General features: G+C 32.2%; 1 protein-coding gene across 2 annotated transcripts in view; it reads left to right on the top strand.

The window, feature by feature from the left end:
• The window catches only part of LOC114343719 (neuroparsin-A-like), a 262,805-nt gene extending 240,626 nt beyond the window's left edge, over positions 1-22,179 (top strand). For both annotated transcript variants that reach the window (XM_028294569.2, XM_028294562.2), the window contains exons 2-4: positions 18,312-18,415; positions 19,931-20,054; positions 21,967-22,179. In XM_028294569.2, coding sequence (XP_028150370.1) covers positions 18,351-18,415; positions 19,931-20,054; positions 21,967-22,107 — 330 coding nt within the window. In that variant the 5' untranslated portion in view covers positions 18,312-18,350 and the 3' untranslated portion in view covers positions 22,108-22,179. The remainder of the gene's footprint in view (positions 1-18,311; positions 18,416-19,930; positions 20,055-21,966) is intronic.
• Positions 22,180-22,418: the final 239 nt, after the last annotated feature.

Here is a 22,418-nt window from a genome sequence, read left to right as displayed (position 1 = left end):
TTTGTACCGGTGGGTGTATAATTGTCGCGTTAGAATGCTGCAAAAATAAATTATATAAAAATTAATAAGAACTTAACGATATTCTACTTATCGATTGATACTTTAATAGAGTAATTATTTATTGATATTTAAAAATAGACACCTCCAGATTTAATATTGATATTGATGAAAAACTCATTTGTTATACATATTTGCATTATCAGTTGTTTTTCAGTATTTTTAATGCGTTAGTAGAATGACTTTCTATTATGGCAATCAGTGGAGTTAACTACCGAAACTGGTTTTTAGTAGTTAACTAAACTGGTTTTTGATTTTTGATAGTCCTTTCATAACGCAAATAAAACAAAAGTGTACCTATTTATGCACCGGTTTATTAAGCGTCACCCTCTTCTATGGAAGAGTATCACTGAGCTACGAGCCCTTGCCGTACTGCTTCTCCATAGCCCGATCAGACACCAGTGTAGTCCAGTCTCACCTTCAGATTCATTAGGATTTTAAACGCCTGCAGTAGCCGTTTTTTATTTTTCTGTTCACCGAGCCAGTGTTTGAATTCCCTTATGGTTTGAACTAACATACCTCGCAGTGAAGGGAGATAAGGTCGACTGACTGTCCCGGTTGGCTATCTGATCGACCATATAAATAAAAGTACCTTTTCATGCTTCTACATACTAAAAGCAGTAGATAAGAGACACCACAAAAGAGAAATATACATATAGATGTAACGAACTGAGAACATCAAAGGAGAATAATGGTAGATATTTGCTAAGCCAACTATTCTAGACAAAACTAAGAAAAATATTTCAAATCGCTCTACACAGATTCAGGGAATCAAACAAATAGCAGGCACTAATAAAAAATACTAGTGCAGACACTAATCGCATGAACTTCTGCAAAGGAACCATAGCTAAATATGCATTCATCTTGTAGGCTTTTTAGTTTTACATTTAGTTTTCTTGTTTGATGTTACTTGAAGACATTTCCATGCCTTTTTTTTCTCTGGAGATTTTTTTTCGATGATAATATCATAGCACATCATCATCCGGTCCTCAAAAGTAAACTGCTGAAAATAGACCTCCTTCCCATGTTTCCAACCCCGTATATTTTGCACTGCTGTTATCCAGTTTTTATTTAGCCTTCTTAAATAGTCAGTCCATCGTGTAGGTGGTCGACCGTCGCTTCTCTTGCCTTCCCTTGGTCTTAAATCCAATACCTCTTTGATTAGGTGTTTACCTCCATTCTAGCTAGGTGTTTTACCCATCTTCATTTTAGTCTGGCAATCCTTTCGATGATGTCAGTCACCTTGGTTCTTCTCCTGATCCCTTCATTTTGTATTTTGTGCTGCAAAGTTATTCCTAATATGGATTGCTCTATTCTTCTCTGTTTGAAACCGAGGTTTTTGTTAAACCTTTCAGTCACACACCTAGAAAGAAGCATCCAAAAATTATAAAATTTGGTAATATGCTTGAGAGAGGTAACTAAAACAATTCGTAACAAACAAAACTGCCCCTCCATATGTTTTTTTTTTTTTTTTGTTACGACGTACCTTACAAGGTACAGGTTGCCTTTAAGGATGTTACAAAAAAAAACAAAATCAACTAATTAGTGTTTAGTTTATTCTAATACTAGAAGTAAATTTATTATTATCATCTAACAAAATACATAAAAAGAATAGTTGTTTAGAAAATTACTTAAGATCCTATCTATTATGAAAATCGGCAAAACAATTCCTGCCATTTACACCATCTTCTCTATCTTCTTGGTCGTTGTTTGGCTCTTGCTCCAAATCATCCTCTAGATCTTGAGAATTAGTTTCTTCTTCATCTGAACGATCACTTTCATTCAAAAATTTAACTATTTCATCATTAGTTTCCATTTGAGTATCATCCCCCCATCCATCACCTTCATCGTCAAGATCCGGAAATCTGAGTCATCGTCATTTTAAACATAATATAATAACTCCTCATTTGTAAGTGGTTTTTTACTATATTTAGCCATACCTGAAAATAAATATTTCATGAAATAACATGTTTTACACGAATATATATACATATATATTATTCATTTTGTCACAAAAATATCCTTAAAAGCAGTTTGTATCTCATAAGGTACATCTAATTGAGGTGCCCAGATTACTACTTTGTATCATCTACATTTTAGAAACTACCACATACTATCATAAATTACAGTGTTTACCTATGAAACATAATATATCCACGTTTATTCTCGACAACAAACAGCAAAAACAACATACACAAACCGACTATCCTAACGTCTTGCAAATGTCACTCAAACGAACTAATTTCAAATCAGGTTATAACTGTCAAGCAGAAACAAAATCGAGCGCAGAATGCCGGCATCTACGAATTATACATGACTTGCAAAATATTTTCTTGGATATAAGTCAATTCCCATTGATGTTTGAAATCATATACACATAATAAATGTACCTTGTGGGGTACAGTGTGACTGAAAGGGTTAAGGTAAGTATTTCTACACCGTAAATCAACCCTGAGTGGACGCATTGATCAAATACTTTTCTCTTCAGGCATGTGGGCAGCTCACTTTTAAAAGCTTTCCATATGCTGCCCACACATGGGTAGCACGGGATTCTTCTCTTCAGTTCTGGATCTGATTATCCCTGCCAATCATTATTTCATGTCCTACGTGTTTATATTTATCTACGAGTTCTATTCCTTGTCCACCAATATTGATGTTCTCGTTGGATACCAAATTTGTCATTATTTTTGTTTTCACGACGTTAATATTTATAAAATACATTTTCTGTAGCCACAACGAGTACCTGTACCATCTCTCTTGCCATTCCTAGATATTCAGCCTATATGATTATATCATCGGCGACACGTAAGTTGTTTAGATAATGCCCATCTATTTTTAATACCTTTTTCAGCCAATCCAAATTATTTAAAGCATGTTTCAGTACAGTATTAAAAAGTTTAATTAAAAGTAACTTGACAGTGATTGTTGCCTATAGGTATATATTCATTTTGTATAATATTATGTTATCATGTATGTAAGAGAAAAATTATTCACGAGGAAAATAACTTTTTTTGCAGTCTACTCTTCAATAGTTTTCTAGTTATAATATAATGATGAAAAACAGACTAAAACCCAAATTGGCGTTTTTTATTAAAACAACTTTCTAAAATCTTACAACCATTAGAATTATTAAAACATCATTAAGCACATATTCGTGTCATTCTCACCTCCGTTAACAAACTAATTGGTTCCTAATATTAATATATTAATACCAAAGGGTGCCCACACAGCTTCGTAACACGTGCCCTCCCTTGACACACTAACAAGCAAATAACTACGATTAAATATTTTTAGGGACTTTTTGTAGTTATATTGATGTCAAAGTTTGTGAGAAATAGAGAGGGTTGAAAGGAGCTATAGTTCTTGAAAATAAGAATCGGATACAAATTGTAAGTGAGTGTAAGTAAAGTTTTCAAGATACGTTATCATTGTTATATTATGTGGAGTCATATTTTTCATTGTTTGGTCGTCTTTTCATCTAATTGAATAAAGACTTTGCTCGCCTTTTACTGATCAGTGTCATTTTTCTCGTCTCCATCAGTTAAGTTTCTCAAAGATGTGGTTTAGCCTTCACCTTCCTTTTTTTAGTATAAATTTGTTTTATAACATTAAAAATTATTATTATTTCTATAGTTCCTTAGTGGTTATTCTGTTCTGTACTCAATAATTAACAGAAATTTCTTTGTTATGTTTGTTTTATTGATTGTAGGCTATAAATTTTCAAAGGTATCGTTTGACCCCGTATATAATAATTTATACACTACAATTAAATCTGAAATATCTCTTTCACATGCTCTACGCATGTATGTTTTAGATTCTAACAAATCTAAGCCTATAAAAAAGCCTATTATTTGTTTCGTAGCTATGTTTGTTAACTAATATGGTTCTAAAAAGATCTGATCCCATCCGTTGCAAAATAACTTCGTTACAAAGTCTAATTTATTCGAAGGATTCTCCAATACACCCAGAAGTTCCAGCCTTCGGCAAAATTGTCACAAAGTTATACAGTTTCTACATAACCTTTTCTTCATATTAAAAAATGCAGCTCTGGCCTTCTCCATGCGTATTCTAATGTCTTTTCGCATGTCCTTGTTCTCATTTAGATTACAATCAAGCTAAATGATACGGTTCTCTTAAGTTGGTGAGAAGCTATCAGGCCCATATTCCTTGTCCCATTATATGTTTGAGCTTTCCAACTGTTTGTGACCAAATATTCACTTATAGTAGTGCTGAATACAGTTAATATAGTACAGAAATGTTAAATAATGCTTATAAGTGAATCGTTTAAAAACGATAAGATCCTTTTTATAACATCTTATCCCCTATGTAGTTGTTCTTTAAAGGTGGTTGACCCGATCCAAATGTACTTGGTCTAAGTATTTGTACTCAAATGTACTTTTATCGTGTCAACTATTCGTCCAAGTACACTTGTATCAACAGGTTTTATTCAAGTTGACTAGGACGCTGGCCAACTTTCTTGGATCCAAGTAGTGTCAAAGTGTAAAATAAATTAAAATGGCGTCATTATCGGAAAATCGAAAACAAGATGAAAAGACCAAAAAAAAATGGTCTAAAAAGGAGAGCGTTAGATTCATGGAGCTATACGAGGCTGAAGAGGCATTATGTAATGTTCCTATAAAGGAATATAAAAATATGGAACTTCATTTTTAAGAACAATTTAATTAAATTTAATTAATTTGTTTATATTTTTGACAATTACCAGACCGTAATATCATGCAATGACAATAAATTTATTAATTACATTTTTTGTTTTAAAATCGTGTAAATTATCCAAAAACTATGGCACTTTATAGATGGTATATGGCAATCTTATTCCGTTCAAATCAGGAAGCTTTGTTTAATATTAACATTGATTAATATACAACATAGTGTTTTATTTAAAACAGCGGTTATTGATTATATATATTTGGGACAGATAATAAAAATAAATAAGGAAAACTGAACAGCGGAGGTAAAAAGAAGGGTCAGATTAGCCTGGGCAAGATTTGGGAAATTAAAATGGGTCCTAAATAATAAAGAAATACAACAATACTTAAAAACAAGAGTGTTTGATCAGTACATACTCCCAATTCCCACATACGTATGCCAAACATTGACCTTGACTAAGGCAAACATGGATAAAATAATGAAGGCACAACGATCCATGGAGAGAACAATGTTAGGAGTAAAATTAACAGACAAAAAGCAAAACAACTGGGTAAGAAATAGAACAAAAGTCAAAGACGCAGGACAACATATAGCCAGGCTAAAATGGAGCTTCGCAGGTCATAACGCTAGACAAACGGACAATAGGTGGAATACCACGATACAACAATGGAGACCATGGACAGGAAAGAGAGCAAAAGGACGACCCCAGATGAGATGGGGAGACGATATTAAAAAGATAATAGCAACGCACTGGAAACAGAAAGCACTAAACAGAAGCGAATGGAGGAAACTGGGGGAAGCCTATGTTCAAAATTGGACGAATTAAAGGACAAAAGAAGAAGTTTAATTTAAAATAAGCCTCATACTACCTACATATTGAATAATACAATAGTGAAACTGTAAATTTTGAATACCCTGTAAAGATATGTTTAATAGTGAATTATGGAATACATTCAAGGAATATCCAACTATTTAGATATAAGAGTAAATTCTTTAGAATTGCTTAGATAAGTTGCGAATAAGTCTTTTGAAAAGCCGGTAACTGCTTTTTTATCAAAAATAAGATTTTTATATTTTTATATAGGCCAGAGAATTTTAAATCTGTTTACTATATACTTTAGAGTAGAGTGGTATAAATATTTTATTTTAAATAAAACTGCAATATTTAGCGATATACAGTATGTCCCTGTAAGTTGTATCCATATGGAAAACTTTTTTATTATTAATTTTACGAAAAAAAGTTATTCTTCATAAAAAGCTCTGTATGGTCCAAAACCTTAGATTTAACCATCAAATATCAAATTTTTTGAATATTATACGAGGTATGTCAAAAAGTTTGAATTTCACTCAAGAGTAAAGTAGCTTTATTTTTCACAATGTTGAAAGTTGTTATTATGAAAAGTTGTTTGGAATTTAAAACTATATTCTGGTTTGCAATTACATCCTTCTAATTGAAAATTTTTTTGTTTTGAAAAATTATGGATAACTAATATTATTTTCAGTTATTTCAATTCAGATAACTCTTTTATTATTAATTTTACGAAAAAAAGTGATTCCTAATAAAAAGTTCTGCATGGTCTAAACGCTAAAATAAAACCATCTTATGTCAAATTTTATCAATTTTATACGAAGTATGTAAAAAAATATGAATTCCACTCAAGAGTAAAATACGTTTATTTTTCACAATATCAAAAGTTGTTATTATGAAAAGTTATTTAGAAATTAAAATTATGTTTCAGTATGTAATTACATCCTTCTAATTCAAATATTCTGAACTATAAAGGTACTTCACTCTTTTGATCTAAATTTATCTCTTTTGACATACCTCGTATAAAATTTGCTATAAGATGGTTGTATTTTAGGTTTTAGACCATCCAGAACTTTTTATTTAGAATCACTTTTTTTCGTAAAATAATAACAGAGTCATCAGAATTGAAATAATTGAAAATAATGTTAGTTATCCCTAAATTTTCAAAAAAAAAAATTTCAATTAGACGAGTGTAATTGAATATTAGAATATAGTTTTTAATTCTAAACAACTTTTCATAATAGAAATTTCAGTATTGTGAAAAATAAAGCTACTTTACTCTTGAGTGATATTCAAACTTTTTGACATACCTCGTATAACATTCATAAAATTTGATATCTGATGATTGAATCTTGGGTTTTGGACCATGCAGACCTTTTAATGAAAAATAACTTTTTTTCGTAAAATTAATAATAAAAAAGTTTTCCATATGGATACAACTTACAGGGACATACTGTATATACATTTTAATTAAAATAATATGCCGTTTAACGGCAAATAATATCATCATATCAGCAACCACTGACTACCACCATCTTTGCAATGGTTCTTTGACAGCCAAGTCATTTAACCGCGGCAAAGTACCAAGTACACTTGTACAATGCTTGTACAAGTGCACTTGGTTCAAATTGGAGTCCAAGTACAGTTGGATCGTATCAAACCACTTTAAGGGGCTTTCTGTAATTGTTTTACCGTATTTATCATATGTACATTGTTGCTAAAGTTTTGAAAAATCTCCATCAAATCAGCCTGTTATTGAATAACCAACAAGGCACATAATATTATCACTCCAGGAAGTTTGTATTTGTATCCAACTAATTATTTGTTTATTATTATGTGTTTGCGAAGATTTATCTCAACACGTGGAAATTTTTCTCTTGACATTTTTGCTTAGATACTGGAACGGGGGCATTTACTTGTTTTCTGTTTACAAGAAACATTCTTGACACCAATACATTACATCAACACATAAACTGACAATATTTTGAGCCATATCTGGGATGAAGGACCCTACAAGGATACCGCCAATGATGCAATTTGTAATAGTTGGGAAAACCAAGAGAGTAAATAAGAGATTTTATGATTTTTTCTGTTAGGTTTTTTTGTACTTCATGTACACATTTCAACTATTACAACAATATCGAGCGTTGTCTAATTGTCAAAATAAGGCAGTGGTGTAGAAAACAGCTAACAAAATGTAAAGATTATTTTTTAATTTGAGGATGCGACTCAAAATATATGAAAATATACAAAGTTTATCAAACATTTTATCAATGAAAATTACAAATATAATATTATGATTATTTCATTCATAGGAGATTCTGACCAATAGAAAGCTACAGAAATCTAAATTAAATCGATCATTTTTGATCATTTCCCGTCGTCAAGTATATTACGTCAGATGCCCTTCGTTGCTACGAAAAAATACATTCAGTGACATTAATGACAATTAATGTTTTAAAAATTATAAAACTGACGACTTTCAACCATCAAATTAATATTTATAACAACTGTTTGTTTAATTGTACTAATTTGTACTTACATAAATATATTACAATAAAATTTTGGTTTTGAACAGTTTTATTCATGAAATAATCGCAACAAATTGCACTCGATCTCTAAAATTAATATAGAATTTTAGAGCTCTTGTGCAATTACTATTAATTATTTCATTCGTAGGAGATTCTGACCAATAGAAAGCTACAGAAATCTAAATTTGACTGATAATTTTTGATAGTTTCCCGTCGTCAAGTATATTACGTCAGATGCCTTTCGTTGCTATGAAAAAATACATTCAGTGACATTAATGACAATTAATGTTTTAAAAATTATAAAAGTGATTACTTTCAACCCTAAAATATTTATAACAACTGTGTGTTTAATTGTACGAATTTGTACTTACATAGGTAAATAAATTACAATAAAATTTTGGTTTTGAACAGTTTTATTCATAAAATAATCGCAATAAATTGCACTCGACCTCTAAAATTAATATAGAATTTTAGAGCTCTTGTGCAATTACTACTGATTATTTCATTCATAGGAGATTCTGACCAATAGAAAGCTACAGAAATCTAAATTAGACTGATAATTTTTGATAATTTCCCGTCGTCAAGTATATTACGTCAGATGCCCTTCGTTGCTATGAAAAAATACATTCAGTGACATTAATGACAATTAATGTTTTAAAAATTATAAAAGTGATGACTTTCAACCGTAAAATATTTATAACAACTGTGTGTTTAATTGTACGAATTTGTACTTACATAGGTAAATAAATTACAATAAAATTTTGGTTTTGAACAGTTTTATTCATGAAATAATCGCAATAAATTGCACTCGATCTCTAAAATTAATATAGAATTTTAGAGCTTTTGTGCAATTACTACTGATTATTTCATTCATAGGAGATTCTGACCAATAGAAAGCTACAGAAATCTGAATTAAATTGATAATTTTTGATAATTTCCCGTCGTCAAGTATATTAAGTCAGATGCCGTTTGTTGCTATGAAAAAATACATTCAGTGACATTAATGACAATTAATGTTTTAAAAATTTTAAAAGTGATGACTTTCAACCGTAAGATATGTATAACAACTGTGTGTTTAATTGTACTAATTTGTACTTACATAAATAAATTACAATAAAATTTTGGTTTTGAACAGTTTTATTCATGAAATAATCGCAACAAATTGCACTCGATCTCTAAAATTAATATAGAATTTTAGAGCTCTTGTGCTATTACTACTGATAGTTTTCTGGAAGTTAAGCAAAATAAAAATAAGAATTGTTAATAAACGAAACAATAGTGCCACAATCAAAAAATTTGATCAATACAGAATAAAGAGTTTATCTTTTTTTACATCGTATCAGAATAAAGAAGTCGAAACGAAAAAGACAATAGACTACCCCAGCTAATTGAAATAACATTCGATAATATTATTTCAATCAGCCAAAATAGCTATTGTTCACCTTAGCTTAGCTGGCTTAGCTCAGTCTCTCAGGGTGAACGATAACTATCTCAGTTGGTTGAAGTAATATTTTCGAATGGTATTTCAATGAGCTGGGGTAGTCTACCGTTTTTTATTCGTTTCACTGGCGCCCCACGTTGGGCTTAAACACATAAAACACAAAAAATCGCCGATTAAACTTAAATAACCTATGGAATTCCCATTACTCCTCCTGGTTTAAAAACAGAGCGTAGTAGGAAGAATAGTAAATGTACACAAATATTGAATTGGAATTGTTTTTACAAAATTATAATGAGTGCACGGTTTTGGATATCCAAAAGTAAATAAATAAGTCAGTGACTTCATTATGCGGTTGATTATGTAAACACTGGAAATTAAATTTATCGCAAATTATTACCTTAATACGAAATATTATGTTGTTATTTACATCGTATAATTGGAAGAGTTTATAAATAAAAGGGTTGATTGACCTTCTTTCTATAAATAAAAATAAACATTTATGTTTAGTAAATCATTCCTTGTTTAATACTACCTTTATGTTTTCACATTCCTATGACGACTGCTAACTGATCACCTTTTAAAGCTGAAAATCAGAAATATAGTACCTAATAATATTACCAGATTTAGACATACGTCTCATACTCCCTCCCAAGAAAATTGACTCAACCCAGATACCTACGATATCAAAAGGATTGAGCTCTGGTGGGACTCTTTCCGTGTTATCGAGCCCTAGGTGACTTGGTATGCAGGTGTATCTCCCATAAATGTTCGTACACATTTGGTTGTCGAGAGAAGTACAGCTCTTCATGGTCTTATAAAGATGTTCATTTAGACACAACCTTTTTACATTTTCTAGGAGGTTCTTCGGAATGACTTCAGTAGTAGAGACTATATAATAGGTATTGTTTGGGTACTTTGTATTCTCCATTGTCTTCGTATTTGAATTTCCAGATCTCTGTATACTTAACGATCTTTTCAGAGTGTTTAGAACGCAGGTTATTGTTGTTAGAAATCGCCACATCAATGAGTGTTGTTTGTCTGGTTAATTTATTGACTAAAGCGTGATCTGGTCTATTATGTGCCACTGTTTCGTCTGCGAGCACAGTGCGGTCCCTGTATAGCTTGTTGTTGTCATTATTAAGCATATTCTCAAGGACGTATTGATAATATGGGAAATGATCCGTTTAGAGAAGTCCAGCTTGATATCTATCTATTGATGAAGGGTCTTTCCTACTGAGTCATGCCGTTCCTTGTATTCAGTTGCAGCAAATGCATCGCAGCCCCCTGTAAGATGCTGGGTGGTTTCTTGGGCTTGGCATCCATATCAGCGTTTGTAGTTTATGACCTTGACGATATATTTCAGGTAATTTTTGGTTGGTGTTACCTGATCCTGAACGGCCACTAATGAACCTTCTGTTTCGGGGAACATCTTTCCTGATGCCAACCAATAGTTCGACGCTATATTGTCGACATAGTCTTGGCTGACCTCATTGGGATGTCGCCCGTGCAGAGGTTTACCCGTCCAGTTGCGCATTTTTTCGTCATTTGTAAGGTGGTCTATGCGCCTTTCTGGTTCCTTCGGTTTCCCTCAAAACACAGCAGGAAGAACAAACAATAATTAAAGAACAGCATGAAGAAAATAAAAAAATGACAAGCCAAATAGAAAACAAATTGGAGAAATGTAAATGCGAAGTGAAAAGTTATCTACAACAAATACACAAAAAAGTCGATAAAACAATAGTGAAAGAAACAGAGATAAAACTAGAGATTCAGAAAAAATAAAAATTTTATAAGAACAAATAGAAAATGTAGAACAGAAGGTGGAATGGAAACTGGAGAAAGCTTTGCAGGAAGATAAGTTAGAAACAAAAAAGGAAATTACTGAAAACCAGAAGAAAGTAGAAGAAATAGGAAAAAGAACATTTGTCCGGGAAAATCGAGAAGTGATCATGCAAACTTCTAATGACATTAAGATAAAATTTGGCGGGGACGACGAATTATATTATAATTAAACCTTATATGGTAAACGAGTTCCGTTTTGACCAAAACTGATATCGTTGGTTTATTAATAAATGTTGTGAAAATTAAGAAAGTAACGATTTTCGTCATTTTTTTTACATAATTATCAACGATAAACAATCTATTGTTCGTCACAGTAATGACAATTTTATAGCTGTTTATGATACTTCGACGATAAAATCATAACTCATGAAAAACTTGTTCGTTCCTAAAGTGTTAGGAACCTTGATGTCTAATCTAACTACCTAATTAAGAATCAATAAGAAAATGAATAAATAGGAAGAATGCAACCAAAATAGTTATTAGCTTCAATGCCCAGTCAAAATAAACATCAATCAGTAAGTACGTGAAGAATAGGTTTCGGCTGAAAAAGTAAAAACGAGACTGTGATATTCAGTGATAATACCGTGAGATCTCACTTGGTTAGTATAATACCTTTTTCTTTAAAACGAAATAATAAGATAAAATTAATTGAATCTGAAAACTGTGAACACTGTATAGATTTTTAATGTTAAGATTGCAATCTCTTGTCAATAGCATTTGCTAACTTTTGGGTGTAAAGAAATTTTACTAATTGACTTTCTCCCAAAGTGTAACATTGTATTATAGTAGTAGCATGAGACCCTTTTGTAAAGTTATCTTACCTATCCATGGCATAATCTTGTGTTGTTATATTAGAATGTCCTGATGGGTCACTGGACGAGAAGCATGTGTCCCAGTAAATGTTCCTTTTGTTACGAATAATGCGTTTTCTTTTTGATACTCGTTTAGGGTAGTTAGGACTAATATATCTACTTGTAACTGGCTGAATCACTAATGTGAATACCAATACAAAAAAAGTTCTATTCGATGAATGATTCTTTACATGTTTGGCACAAAAAACCGTATAAAGCCATACCACCGAAGCGTTAATGATACTTAGCCAACTACAAGGTGTAATGACAATTTTGTGGAATAATAAATTTTAAATTACAGCGAAATTTTAGGCCTGGATCCCGCGTACCAAAGAAAAGTTGATTATTATCAAGCTGAAAATTTGTTGTTAGCTTAACGGTGTCTAGTCGGACAAACTTTGATATATGGGAACACTGAAACAGGGGAAGTTTTAATTGTGGAATGTGATTTTAATTGTGGAACGTGTCATCCTGACAAGTTAATAATCCTGAAAACAGGTTGTTTTTAAGTTTATTCAATTATATTATATTTATTAAGCGCAACAGGTCTTGTAGGCCTAGGGCTAAAATGTTTACATTTCTGATTACATAAATAATATAATAAATAACTTAATATAACTTACATAACTTATAAAACTTATACATTTTATTTAATTACACTTCAGTTTTTTATACACTCCTTCACCACCTCTCTCCATCTCCTCCTGTCCAATGCTAGTTCTTTCCATCTCTCAAAGTTACTTTTCTTCAAGTCTTCATACACACTGTCCTTCCATCTTTTCCTTGGCCTGCCTTTCCTCCTCTTTTATATTGGTCTTCGTGAGAGTACCATTTTTGGCATACGTTTACTTCCTATTCTCTCGATGTGCCCTAAGTATCGTATTCTCTGTGCTTTGATCGTCGTCGTGATCATTGGCTCTTGATATAGTTCTTCCAATTTTTTATTGGTTATATTGCTCTTTGCATTTTTCTCTCCCATCTTTCTAAAAGGTCTGTTTCTGACTTTTTGAGCACCCATGTTTCGCATGCGTATGTTACTGTAGGTCTGATAACAGTCTTATAAATTCTTATTTTTGTTTTTCTTGATACGTATTTGGATTTCAATAATGTGCGTAATGCTCCATATTTTTTATTTCCTTTAGCTATTCTTGCCTTTATCTCCCCTTCTTCATGACCATTTTCATCTATTTTGGCTCCCAGGTAAATAATTTCTTTGGCTCTTTTGAACGAGTATGTTTTTTCTCCATCTATTTGTACTATGATGTTATTCTCTTATTCTTTTTGGATCCCTCCCATTATCATATGCTTTGTCTTTTCTTAATTTATTTTAAGTCCGAATTTTTTGGCTTCTGTTATTATGTTTTTCATTAACTTTTGTAGGTCTTTTTTGCTGTTGCTAATAGCGTCAGATCATCTGCAAATGCTATGCATTGGTGGCCGTTTTTAAATATCGTTTATTCCATGTTTATTCTGCTTTTCCTGATTATTCCTTCCAATGTTAGATTGAATGCCTTTGTTGATAGTGGGTCTCCTTGTCGTAATCGTCCCTTGGTTTCAAACTTTTTGAATGTATACCCTTTCCAAGCTATTTCGTTTGTTGTGTTTTCCATCGTCATCTTTATCATCCTGACAATTTTACTTGGTATCCCCAATTCTTTCATCAGTTCGTACATCTGCTGTCTATTTACTGTGTCGTAAGCCTGCTTAAAGTCTATGAACAAAGCATATAGTACTGTTTTATGTTCGTAACAGGTAGTCTGTATTTCTTTTAAGACAAATATTAAGTTTATTCAATAGCAAACTTTGTATAATATATGAAAAAAATTTTTGCATGAGATTTTGCAGTCTGATTTTTTGCATGAGAGTTTAATGAAACGGTAACAAATCAATTAGAAGTTCTGTCCAACAAAATACATAGAACGTTTTCGTAGTCTAACGTTCCAAATTTTTAACCTGTTCCACAATTAAAACTTCCCCTGATCCAGTGTTCCCATACATCAAAGTTTGTCCGACTAGACACCGTTAAGCTATTAACAAATTTTTAAATTGTTATTAATAAACTTTTTTTGGTACGCGGGGTCCAGGCCTATTAGTTTTCCAAGTCTCTACGTTGTGAATAAGTGTCATAGCGTGTTCCACCATAAATAATTTTACCTCGTAATTTAAAATTATCTAAGGAGTACTGTTGATGTAATTGATGTAATTAGAGATTCCACAGACCACAGTGCCATGTCGTGGCTGAAAGGTCTTGCGACAGTCTAACTAATTTGTCTATTGGGAGTGGCTAGTGACTCGTAGGTGTCAATGATTTAGTCTAAATACTTCGTAACTATTTTTAGACCAATTTAAAAAATAATAATTTGAATGCTTTAACGCTATATTTAGAATTAGATAATATACAGGTCAATAGGACAAATCTTATGATAATAATAAAAAAATTAAAACCTATGAAATTGTCAACTTTTAACAGAAAACAGTTGTTTATTACTTTTTTCATCACAAATGCAAGTTATTGCTTATTTTAGTCAATACGTAACAAGTCTTACTGCGCTACTAAGATAACGGACACTTCTACTTGAAGTAACAAAAACACTAACTTTCTAAAGAAAGCTCTGATTGAAGATTATTTGAGAAAATGTTTAAGATCATTGTTTATACTAATACTAATTGCCCAACCAGTTAACTTAAATATTCTACTTCAGCTTTGCTACTTTGTATTTTAAATTTACTAAAAATATCTATCTTCTTTTCATGTAGACATGATTCTGCCTCAATTTGCTTCCCTTAAGTTGTCGTTCCATCGTTTTCTGTTTTCTGTTTCTTACCCATATCTTAATGTTCTCCTCCTTGCATCTCCTTCGTATATCTGTACTTCGAGCTCTGTGCCATAGTGTATTGCATCGATTTTTCTAAGAATTTTCATCTCTGCTCTTTCTAGCATTCTTTTTGCCCTCTCTGTATCCGGTTGTGTTTTTGGCGCTTATGTCATTATTGGTCTGATGACTGTGTTGTAAATTCTGCTTTTCATTTCTTTCCTTATATTTTTAGTTCATCATATTGTTTCATGCTGACAACCTGCGGCTTTGTTTGCTCTATCCACTTGATCTTCCACTTCTGTTTCGAACTTTCAGTAGCTATATAGTGTGATGCCTAGATATTTAAACTCCATTATCTGATCCTAAAGCTTTAATGTACATCTTAGTAGTTTTGCTGTATGGGGAAATTAACATGATAAATTTTCTGGCGGTTATATTAAAATGGTGCAGTATATGTTGTAAATCATCTTCACTTTGAGAGATTAGTACCTATTGCATCGTCTACATAGCAGATTCTTTTAAGTTGTTTTTATTCCATTTGGTATCCATTTACTTTTTATCAGGTTGAACAATAGGGGACTGTCTTATCTCATCGCCAGCTGCATTTGGGTTAGTTAGTTCTTCTACTTTCACTTTTATTGTGTCGTTTTGATAGACATTTTCGATGGTTTTGATTATTCCTAGAGGTATCTCTCTTGCGTACAATAAATAAATAACGTCCTTTAAGTCGATCCTGTCAAATGCCGTCATAAGTTCCACAAAACATAAATATGTCGGTCAATAATATATAATTTAACTTCAACCTATGTTTGTATTCCTTTGAGCACCAAGATAGAAAAACAATTGCAATCATCGTCTAATCTAATAAATATGTGTAAAAAACAAGATGCCACGTTTAGTCACTCCTAAAACGTTAACTTGTTCTTTTCTGAGTAGACTATCCCTTTAAACCGTTGAAACCTATATACCTTAAACGACATGTGATGTTTTAAGTTTGTTGCGTTTGTCTTTCGATGCTTTCTTAATTGACCCAATTTGAAGAATTCTTCAACCGTAATTGGACTGTTAACACATTACAATTAAAGAGGCATTAAGTGTTTTGTTTGTGGTTATTCGTTCTAAGAAGACTAGTGCGATGTTTTGCGAAGTTCTTTTAAGTAGTCCTTCTTTGATCACAAACACTACACGACTAATAGAAATAGAGAAATCGTTTTTATTTACGTGATTTACTTAATACCATAATTTCTAATATGCTCTCGAATTGTCTTTAAACGGAAGCGAATGGCAATACTAAAATATTTCTTAACACGTTAGCTGCCGCACCTAATGTTAAAAAAAGTGGGCCACGAGTCTCCCGTTTCTATGGTTCTGAGACAACATCGGTGTGTCACGCGGCTGTTATTAACAACAACATGAGACACAACATTTGTGTCGCACGGCAGCCAACGTGTTAAACTTGATTCAAATTATTCTTACAAAATTCTTAACAGCGATAGTCTTGGAATTTCTGAATAAAATTTGTTAACGTCAATTTTTGATGTAAAATTCAAGCTGATCTTATTATATATGTTTTTAGTCCAGGGTAATAAGGTTTTTCCCATGACACTCGAGCAGCCAGGGTACTGAAGCATTTTTTCGACAGGTAATACCTATAAGAGCAAATTGTAACTATTTCCTGCGTAGGATCTGGCGGCCATTTTTATTTATAAACAATTAAGTGTCAAAAAATGGCATTTTTCCCTTTTTTTTTCAAATCAATGGAAAACAGTGAAACTTATAGTTTTTTTAGTACAAATATCTTTGAGATTATGGAAAAAACTTTAAAACGACGTGTTACAAAGTTTGATATACTCATTTATTGTTAATATAATTGCGAAAAAAGGTCGGAATTGCAAAAAAAATAATTTCACAATATCTATTGTAAAAATTAGTGTACAGCTTTGAAATTTTTGTCATATAAGGGTTCTTTGGTGCTTAATATGTGATTAAAATTTCAAAGCGGTTCATTCAATTGTTTCAATTGTATTCAAATTATTTTTCCCAGAGAGCATTTTTTTGCAATAACATAAGTCAGAAAAACATGACGTTAGAACCATTCCACAGGTGTCAAATGAAAGAGCATGAGTTATATTTTCAACTTGGTTTAAAACAAGCAAATAAAAAATTCATTTATTAGTAATAAATAATTATGCAAAAGTATCGTAGATCTTTCCTTATAAACTTTTTATTTTTTTATCTAAGAAATTATATATATTTATTACAATTTTTAATCAATTATGATATAAATAACATTACTTGGTAGTTGTGCACTTAGAAACGGGTAAAAAAGTTAATTTTTTTGGAAAAATTATCCAAAAAGTTTATAAGGAAAGATTTACGATACTTTTGCATAATTATTTATTACTAATAAATGCATTTTTTATTCGTTTTTTTTAAACCAAGTTGAAAATATAGCGCATGCTCTTTCATTTGACACCTGTGGAATAGTTCTAACGTCATGTTTTTCTGACTTATCTTATTGCAAAAAAATGTTCTCTGGGATAAACAATTTGAATAAAATTTAAACAATTGAATGAATCGCTTTGAAATTTTTATCACATATTAATCACCAAAGAACCCTCATTTGACAAAAATTTCAAACCTGTACACTAATTTTTACAACAGTTATTGCGAAAATATTATTTTTTTGCAATTCTGATTTTTTCGCAATTATATTAAAAATAAATGAGTATATCAAACTTTGTAATATGTCATTTTAAAGCTTCTTCCATAATCTCAAAGATATTTGTAATAAAAAAATCATAAGTTTCACTGTTTTCCATTCATTTGAATAAAAATGAAAAATGCCATTTTTTAACAGTTAATTGTTTATAAATAAAAATGGCCGCCAGATCCTACGCAGGAAATAGTTATAATTTGTTCCTATAGGTATTACCTGTCTAAAAAACGCTTCAGTACCCTGGCTGCTGAAGTGTCACGAACGGGGTATATTTTTGTCTTATTACCCTGGCCTATTTGTAAAACAAAATAAATTGAAATACCTAAGTACAAAAGTGATGGTACAAAATCTACTGTATTGTTTTAATGTTTCATGTACTTGTAACATCTTCGTATTAAGGTGCCTTCTCCATTACTGAAGACTCTCTACCTTAAAGTTCTCTGTTCTTATGTAGTATCAAATTTGTGTTATTCTCTCTATTCTACCCTAGAGATGAATTTTACTTATTTTAAGGGTTTATGTTTATGGGGAGGGAAAATGTTTAAACTGTATGCTAAAATGTATTCTTTTTGTTACAGGACAAGTACTTTTTTCAATCCCGGTGACGATAACAGATTATGGTTCCTAATTTCATCCTCCTAATTTTATCTGTCTCAGTTATCTTATTCTTGTGTCCACAGACGTAAGTATATAACTTTAAATCAATTTTAAAGTCTTAGTAATTAAAACACATAATCATGCATGAGTCATATTTAGGATGTACCTATAGATAATTTGTTGCCATTTGCAGATCTTGCATATGATCTATTTTTATATAATAGAATCATATAAAAACACATAATATATAATCATGTTAATTTATAGTCATTTTGTATATAGTTTGTCGAAAAAAATAGTAAACTTGTATTTTAAAACGTAACTTGGATGAACTGTGTTTGAAAAATGTGCTCATTTATTAAAAGACTTAAAAATTTTGAATGTTAATCACTTGAAATGTCCGAAAGAGAAACATATAAAAAAAACATAACAAAGACATAAAAGAAACATAAAAAAATGACAGTTTGTGGGACATACTGCAAGACAATAGGACGCCAGATAGAATGGAAACATATTAAATGGAGACCTTTGGATCTAGGAAAAAGAAATAGAAGACCGCAACAAAGGTGATATTTTTACATTACATAAGAACAATTATTTTGAGGTCTTTTGAGTTTTTACCCCATTTTATTATAACACGGTGTAATTATCAATATATATTTTCGCTATTGTTATTTTTCTTATACGGCATAACACCAGCTTAAAAATTAACTTATTTTATACTTCTTTTGTCTTCAAGCTGATATCTCTTCCCACGGTTTTTTCAGTTACAAGAAGAGATCAAGTTTGCAAACGTTAAATTGATTTGAACTTCCTAATGTTCGGGAAATGACCTTTCTTGTCACAGGGGTCAACAACATCTGCAAATCTCTATCGCAAAAACCAGCTCTGTCCCCCTATCGAAAATTGAGCACTGACCTACACCAATTGCGGTCACGTCTAAAGAATTACTACTTATTTTTATCTAGTAAAAACGAACAAATACTTTGTTTTGCTGCAGTGGTAAAGGACCTCTTGGAAACATAAACCGTTTAAATTAATTGGTCTTTAGAAAAGGGGCATTGTAGTGTTTGGAACAGTTCTTAGAATGACCGTCTCAAGGCTGACTCAAGTCAAATACCTTTTAAAGCCCCCTTAAGAATTGCACATGGCATCAATTAGGCTAGACTTCTTATTATCGGAAAGTTACAACAAATGTTGGTTAGATATAAATTATCTACTTGATTCAATTTGCATTCGCATAATAGTAAATATTGTCTAGGGTTCTGTATAAGAGCCAGTCTAATTTACTAACTTAATTTAATACTTAAAAAAAAAAGTTCATTCTATTCAAACCGATAAAATTACTGTCTTATATAAAGGGCCTTCTAAAAGAGCCATTTCAAATAGAAGCACCATGATCTGCCTTCTAAATAGAAAAAATTGAGCATAACGAAATGAAACGAAAATGCGACAGAAAGAAGAACATGGGATCACTATATTTTGCATTATGCCTTAAACCATTCATTTTAGCACTAAAGTCAAGTTTTACAGAAAATTTAACATCTTAAATCACGGGTTCCGGTTCTAGTTTAGTAAAAGTTCTTTTTTTTTGTTACAGTACAGCGGCAGGTTTATGGGTCTGCAAACCTTGCAAAGACGAAGCAGAGTGCAACGCGGACCCTGAGGAAGTCTGCGTGTGGGGAGAAGCAAGAAACGCATGCTTTAGAAGAGTATGTGCAAAGGTAAGAAATATTTACTTGGTTTTTTGTTAATTTAAATATAGTTTTTGCTTTCCCCTTTTAATATTTTTTAACCTTATTACCTAAAAAATAATCAATAATTACTTGTAAAATACCCAAGAAAATTGAGGCTTTAGAAATGTGGCTTTATCGTCGAATCCTGATCCTGATGATATCTGATACCGATCCCGTTACTAAGCAGGGTGTTTTGTTGAGATTGCAAAAAGAAAAAGAGCTGTTACAGTGCCGGATTAAACATTAGGCAAAGTAGGCAGTTGCCTAGGGGCCTCGGCTCCAAAGGCGGCTTCGCAGGGCTCAAAACGAAAAAATAATAATAAGAATTTAAACAAAATTGTGAATCAAATTTAGTTTATTAGAAAAGTAAAAAGAGCAAGATGAACAAATGAGTCAGGGCTCCCTCTATACCCTCTCGTCCACCCTTTTGCTATTTTGGCCTTTTTAAACGACTGTGGCATTGATGTAAACGACATGAGGGACGAATCAAACGACAATGCAGCAAACATGTCAGGCAAATACAATGGTCTCCAGGCTCATTTATCTAAGATTAACAAACTTGCAATTTACATTCCTTCATTCCTTGTGCCGCACACTGGCTTAATTTATTTGGAGAAAGTGCTGTGGAAAGTTGAGTTGGAGCAATATCGTATTTTGCGTTTTTTTAGTACGTATACAACCTTTTTTAGCCTCTACCCACCGTTGGGAAGTTATGATCAAATGCTTAATGAAACCTAAGCGATCCCATTCGCCACGTTCTAATGCTTAAAACAACAAGCAGCACTAGATGACGTGCAAGGAATGATGCAACTAGAGCTTTATCTAAAGGTTACATCGCCTTCAAATTTGCTCTTCATATAGTGCAGTTCAAATAATTTATATCGCAGCTTCAAGACGCAGGGAAAACAATCATTCATTCCTGCTTTACAGTCAGTTTAGGTTATTTATGAGAACAAACTCGAATCGACGTTTGCAAATGTGTCAGTAGCTTCTAAGATTTAGCGTAATCCGCGGTTTTGAAGGAAGAATCAGCAGGATTCTGGGCTTCAAGGCTTGGTTTTCCTAGGGGCCTCACGATTCTGAATCCGGGAATGGCTGTTAACCACGATAAAAACAGCCAAAATTGAATACCTCCGTCACATCATAAGGAACAGGGAGAGATATGGACTTCTACAACTAATCTTACAGGGAAAAGTAAAAGGAAAACGAGGAACAAGAAGGCGAAGGATATCCTGGCTGAAAAATCTACGTGGTTCAACACAACAACCACAAATCTTTTCAGAGAAGCACTGTGGAAACTGTAGAGTGCTATGATCTTCGCCAACGTCCGAAACGGATAAGCACTGCGGGAAGAAGAAGATAAACTGATCTTTATTTACGTTGTTAGATTTTCATACTAAGCTCCTGGTTGCTCAATGTCGTTATTTTTCTCATTGCTACATACCTAGCTGAAACATGCACTCTCAAAAAAAAATCGATAGACAGGCTATTAAAAAAGCAAACTGAGCAGACCTAAATTACATTCGCCACATAGCCATATAGACCGTGGCACAGGGAACGGAGACTATGGGACTATTGGTAGAAAAAGGAATGGTAGAAGAGGAAAACCTCCAACACGACGGGCATATCAAATGAAGACGGTGGGAAAACCTCTGTATGAAGCCGTCAATCTGGCAAATAATCGCAGTCAAAAGAGACCGCAGGCTAGCAATATTTAGAGTGCCACCTGGCGTCCTCACAAAGGTTCAAATAATGAGGAGGAAAATTTTCAGTATCTAGTCACTCATAAATTAATTTGGTTATAAATCCTCAAATTGGCTTTCAAATTGTTCTTTACTGTAAAAATATAAAGATATATTTTTCCTGTGAATGTTTCTTATAAATATAATAATTGTTACAGGGACCTGGAGAAAGATGTGGTGGACCCCTCGACATCCTCGGCCAGTGTGGTGAGGGTATGATGTGTAGCAAGAAGGACGAAAGGTGCCACGGCTGCTCTCTTCAGACCATGCAGTGCTACAACAGTGCTGGCAGTAGTTAGGAACAATTATTGTGATCTCGAAAACTCCATTATCAGTATTACTTGTCGTTTCCAGTTAACTGACAATGACAATGCAACCTTGAATATTATTATAGTTTTATATGATGACTAAAATACTTCTGTATTTATATTTATAAATTATTACCGATCTCTTATGATGCAAACTAATAAAAAGGAGGGTACTTTGTACATTTCGGAAAAAATATTTTGTTTTATTTGTAAGACCAACAATTTCTACTTAGCAATCTAACCAGATAATGCCACGATTTTAGTCTAAAAATTATACTATTAACACCAAGATCATAGTCCTA

Source organism: Diabrotica virgifera, chromosome 2 (genome assembly GCF_917563875.1).
Source record: "Diabrotica virgifera virgifera chromosome 2, PGI_DIABVI_V3a".
In the NCBI taxonomy this organism is placed as follows: domain Eukaryota; kingdom Metazoa; phylum Arthropoda; class Insecta; order Coleoptera; family Chrysomelidae; genus Diabrotica; species Diabrotica virgifera.
Note: the sequence above shows the minus strand (reverse complement) of the source record. Positions and strands in the feature narration are given on the sequence as shown.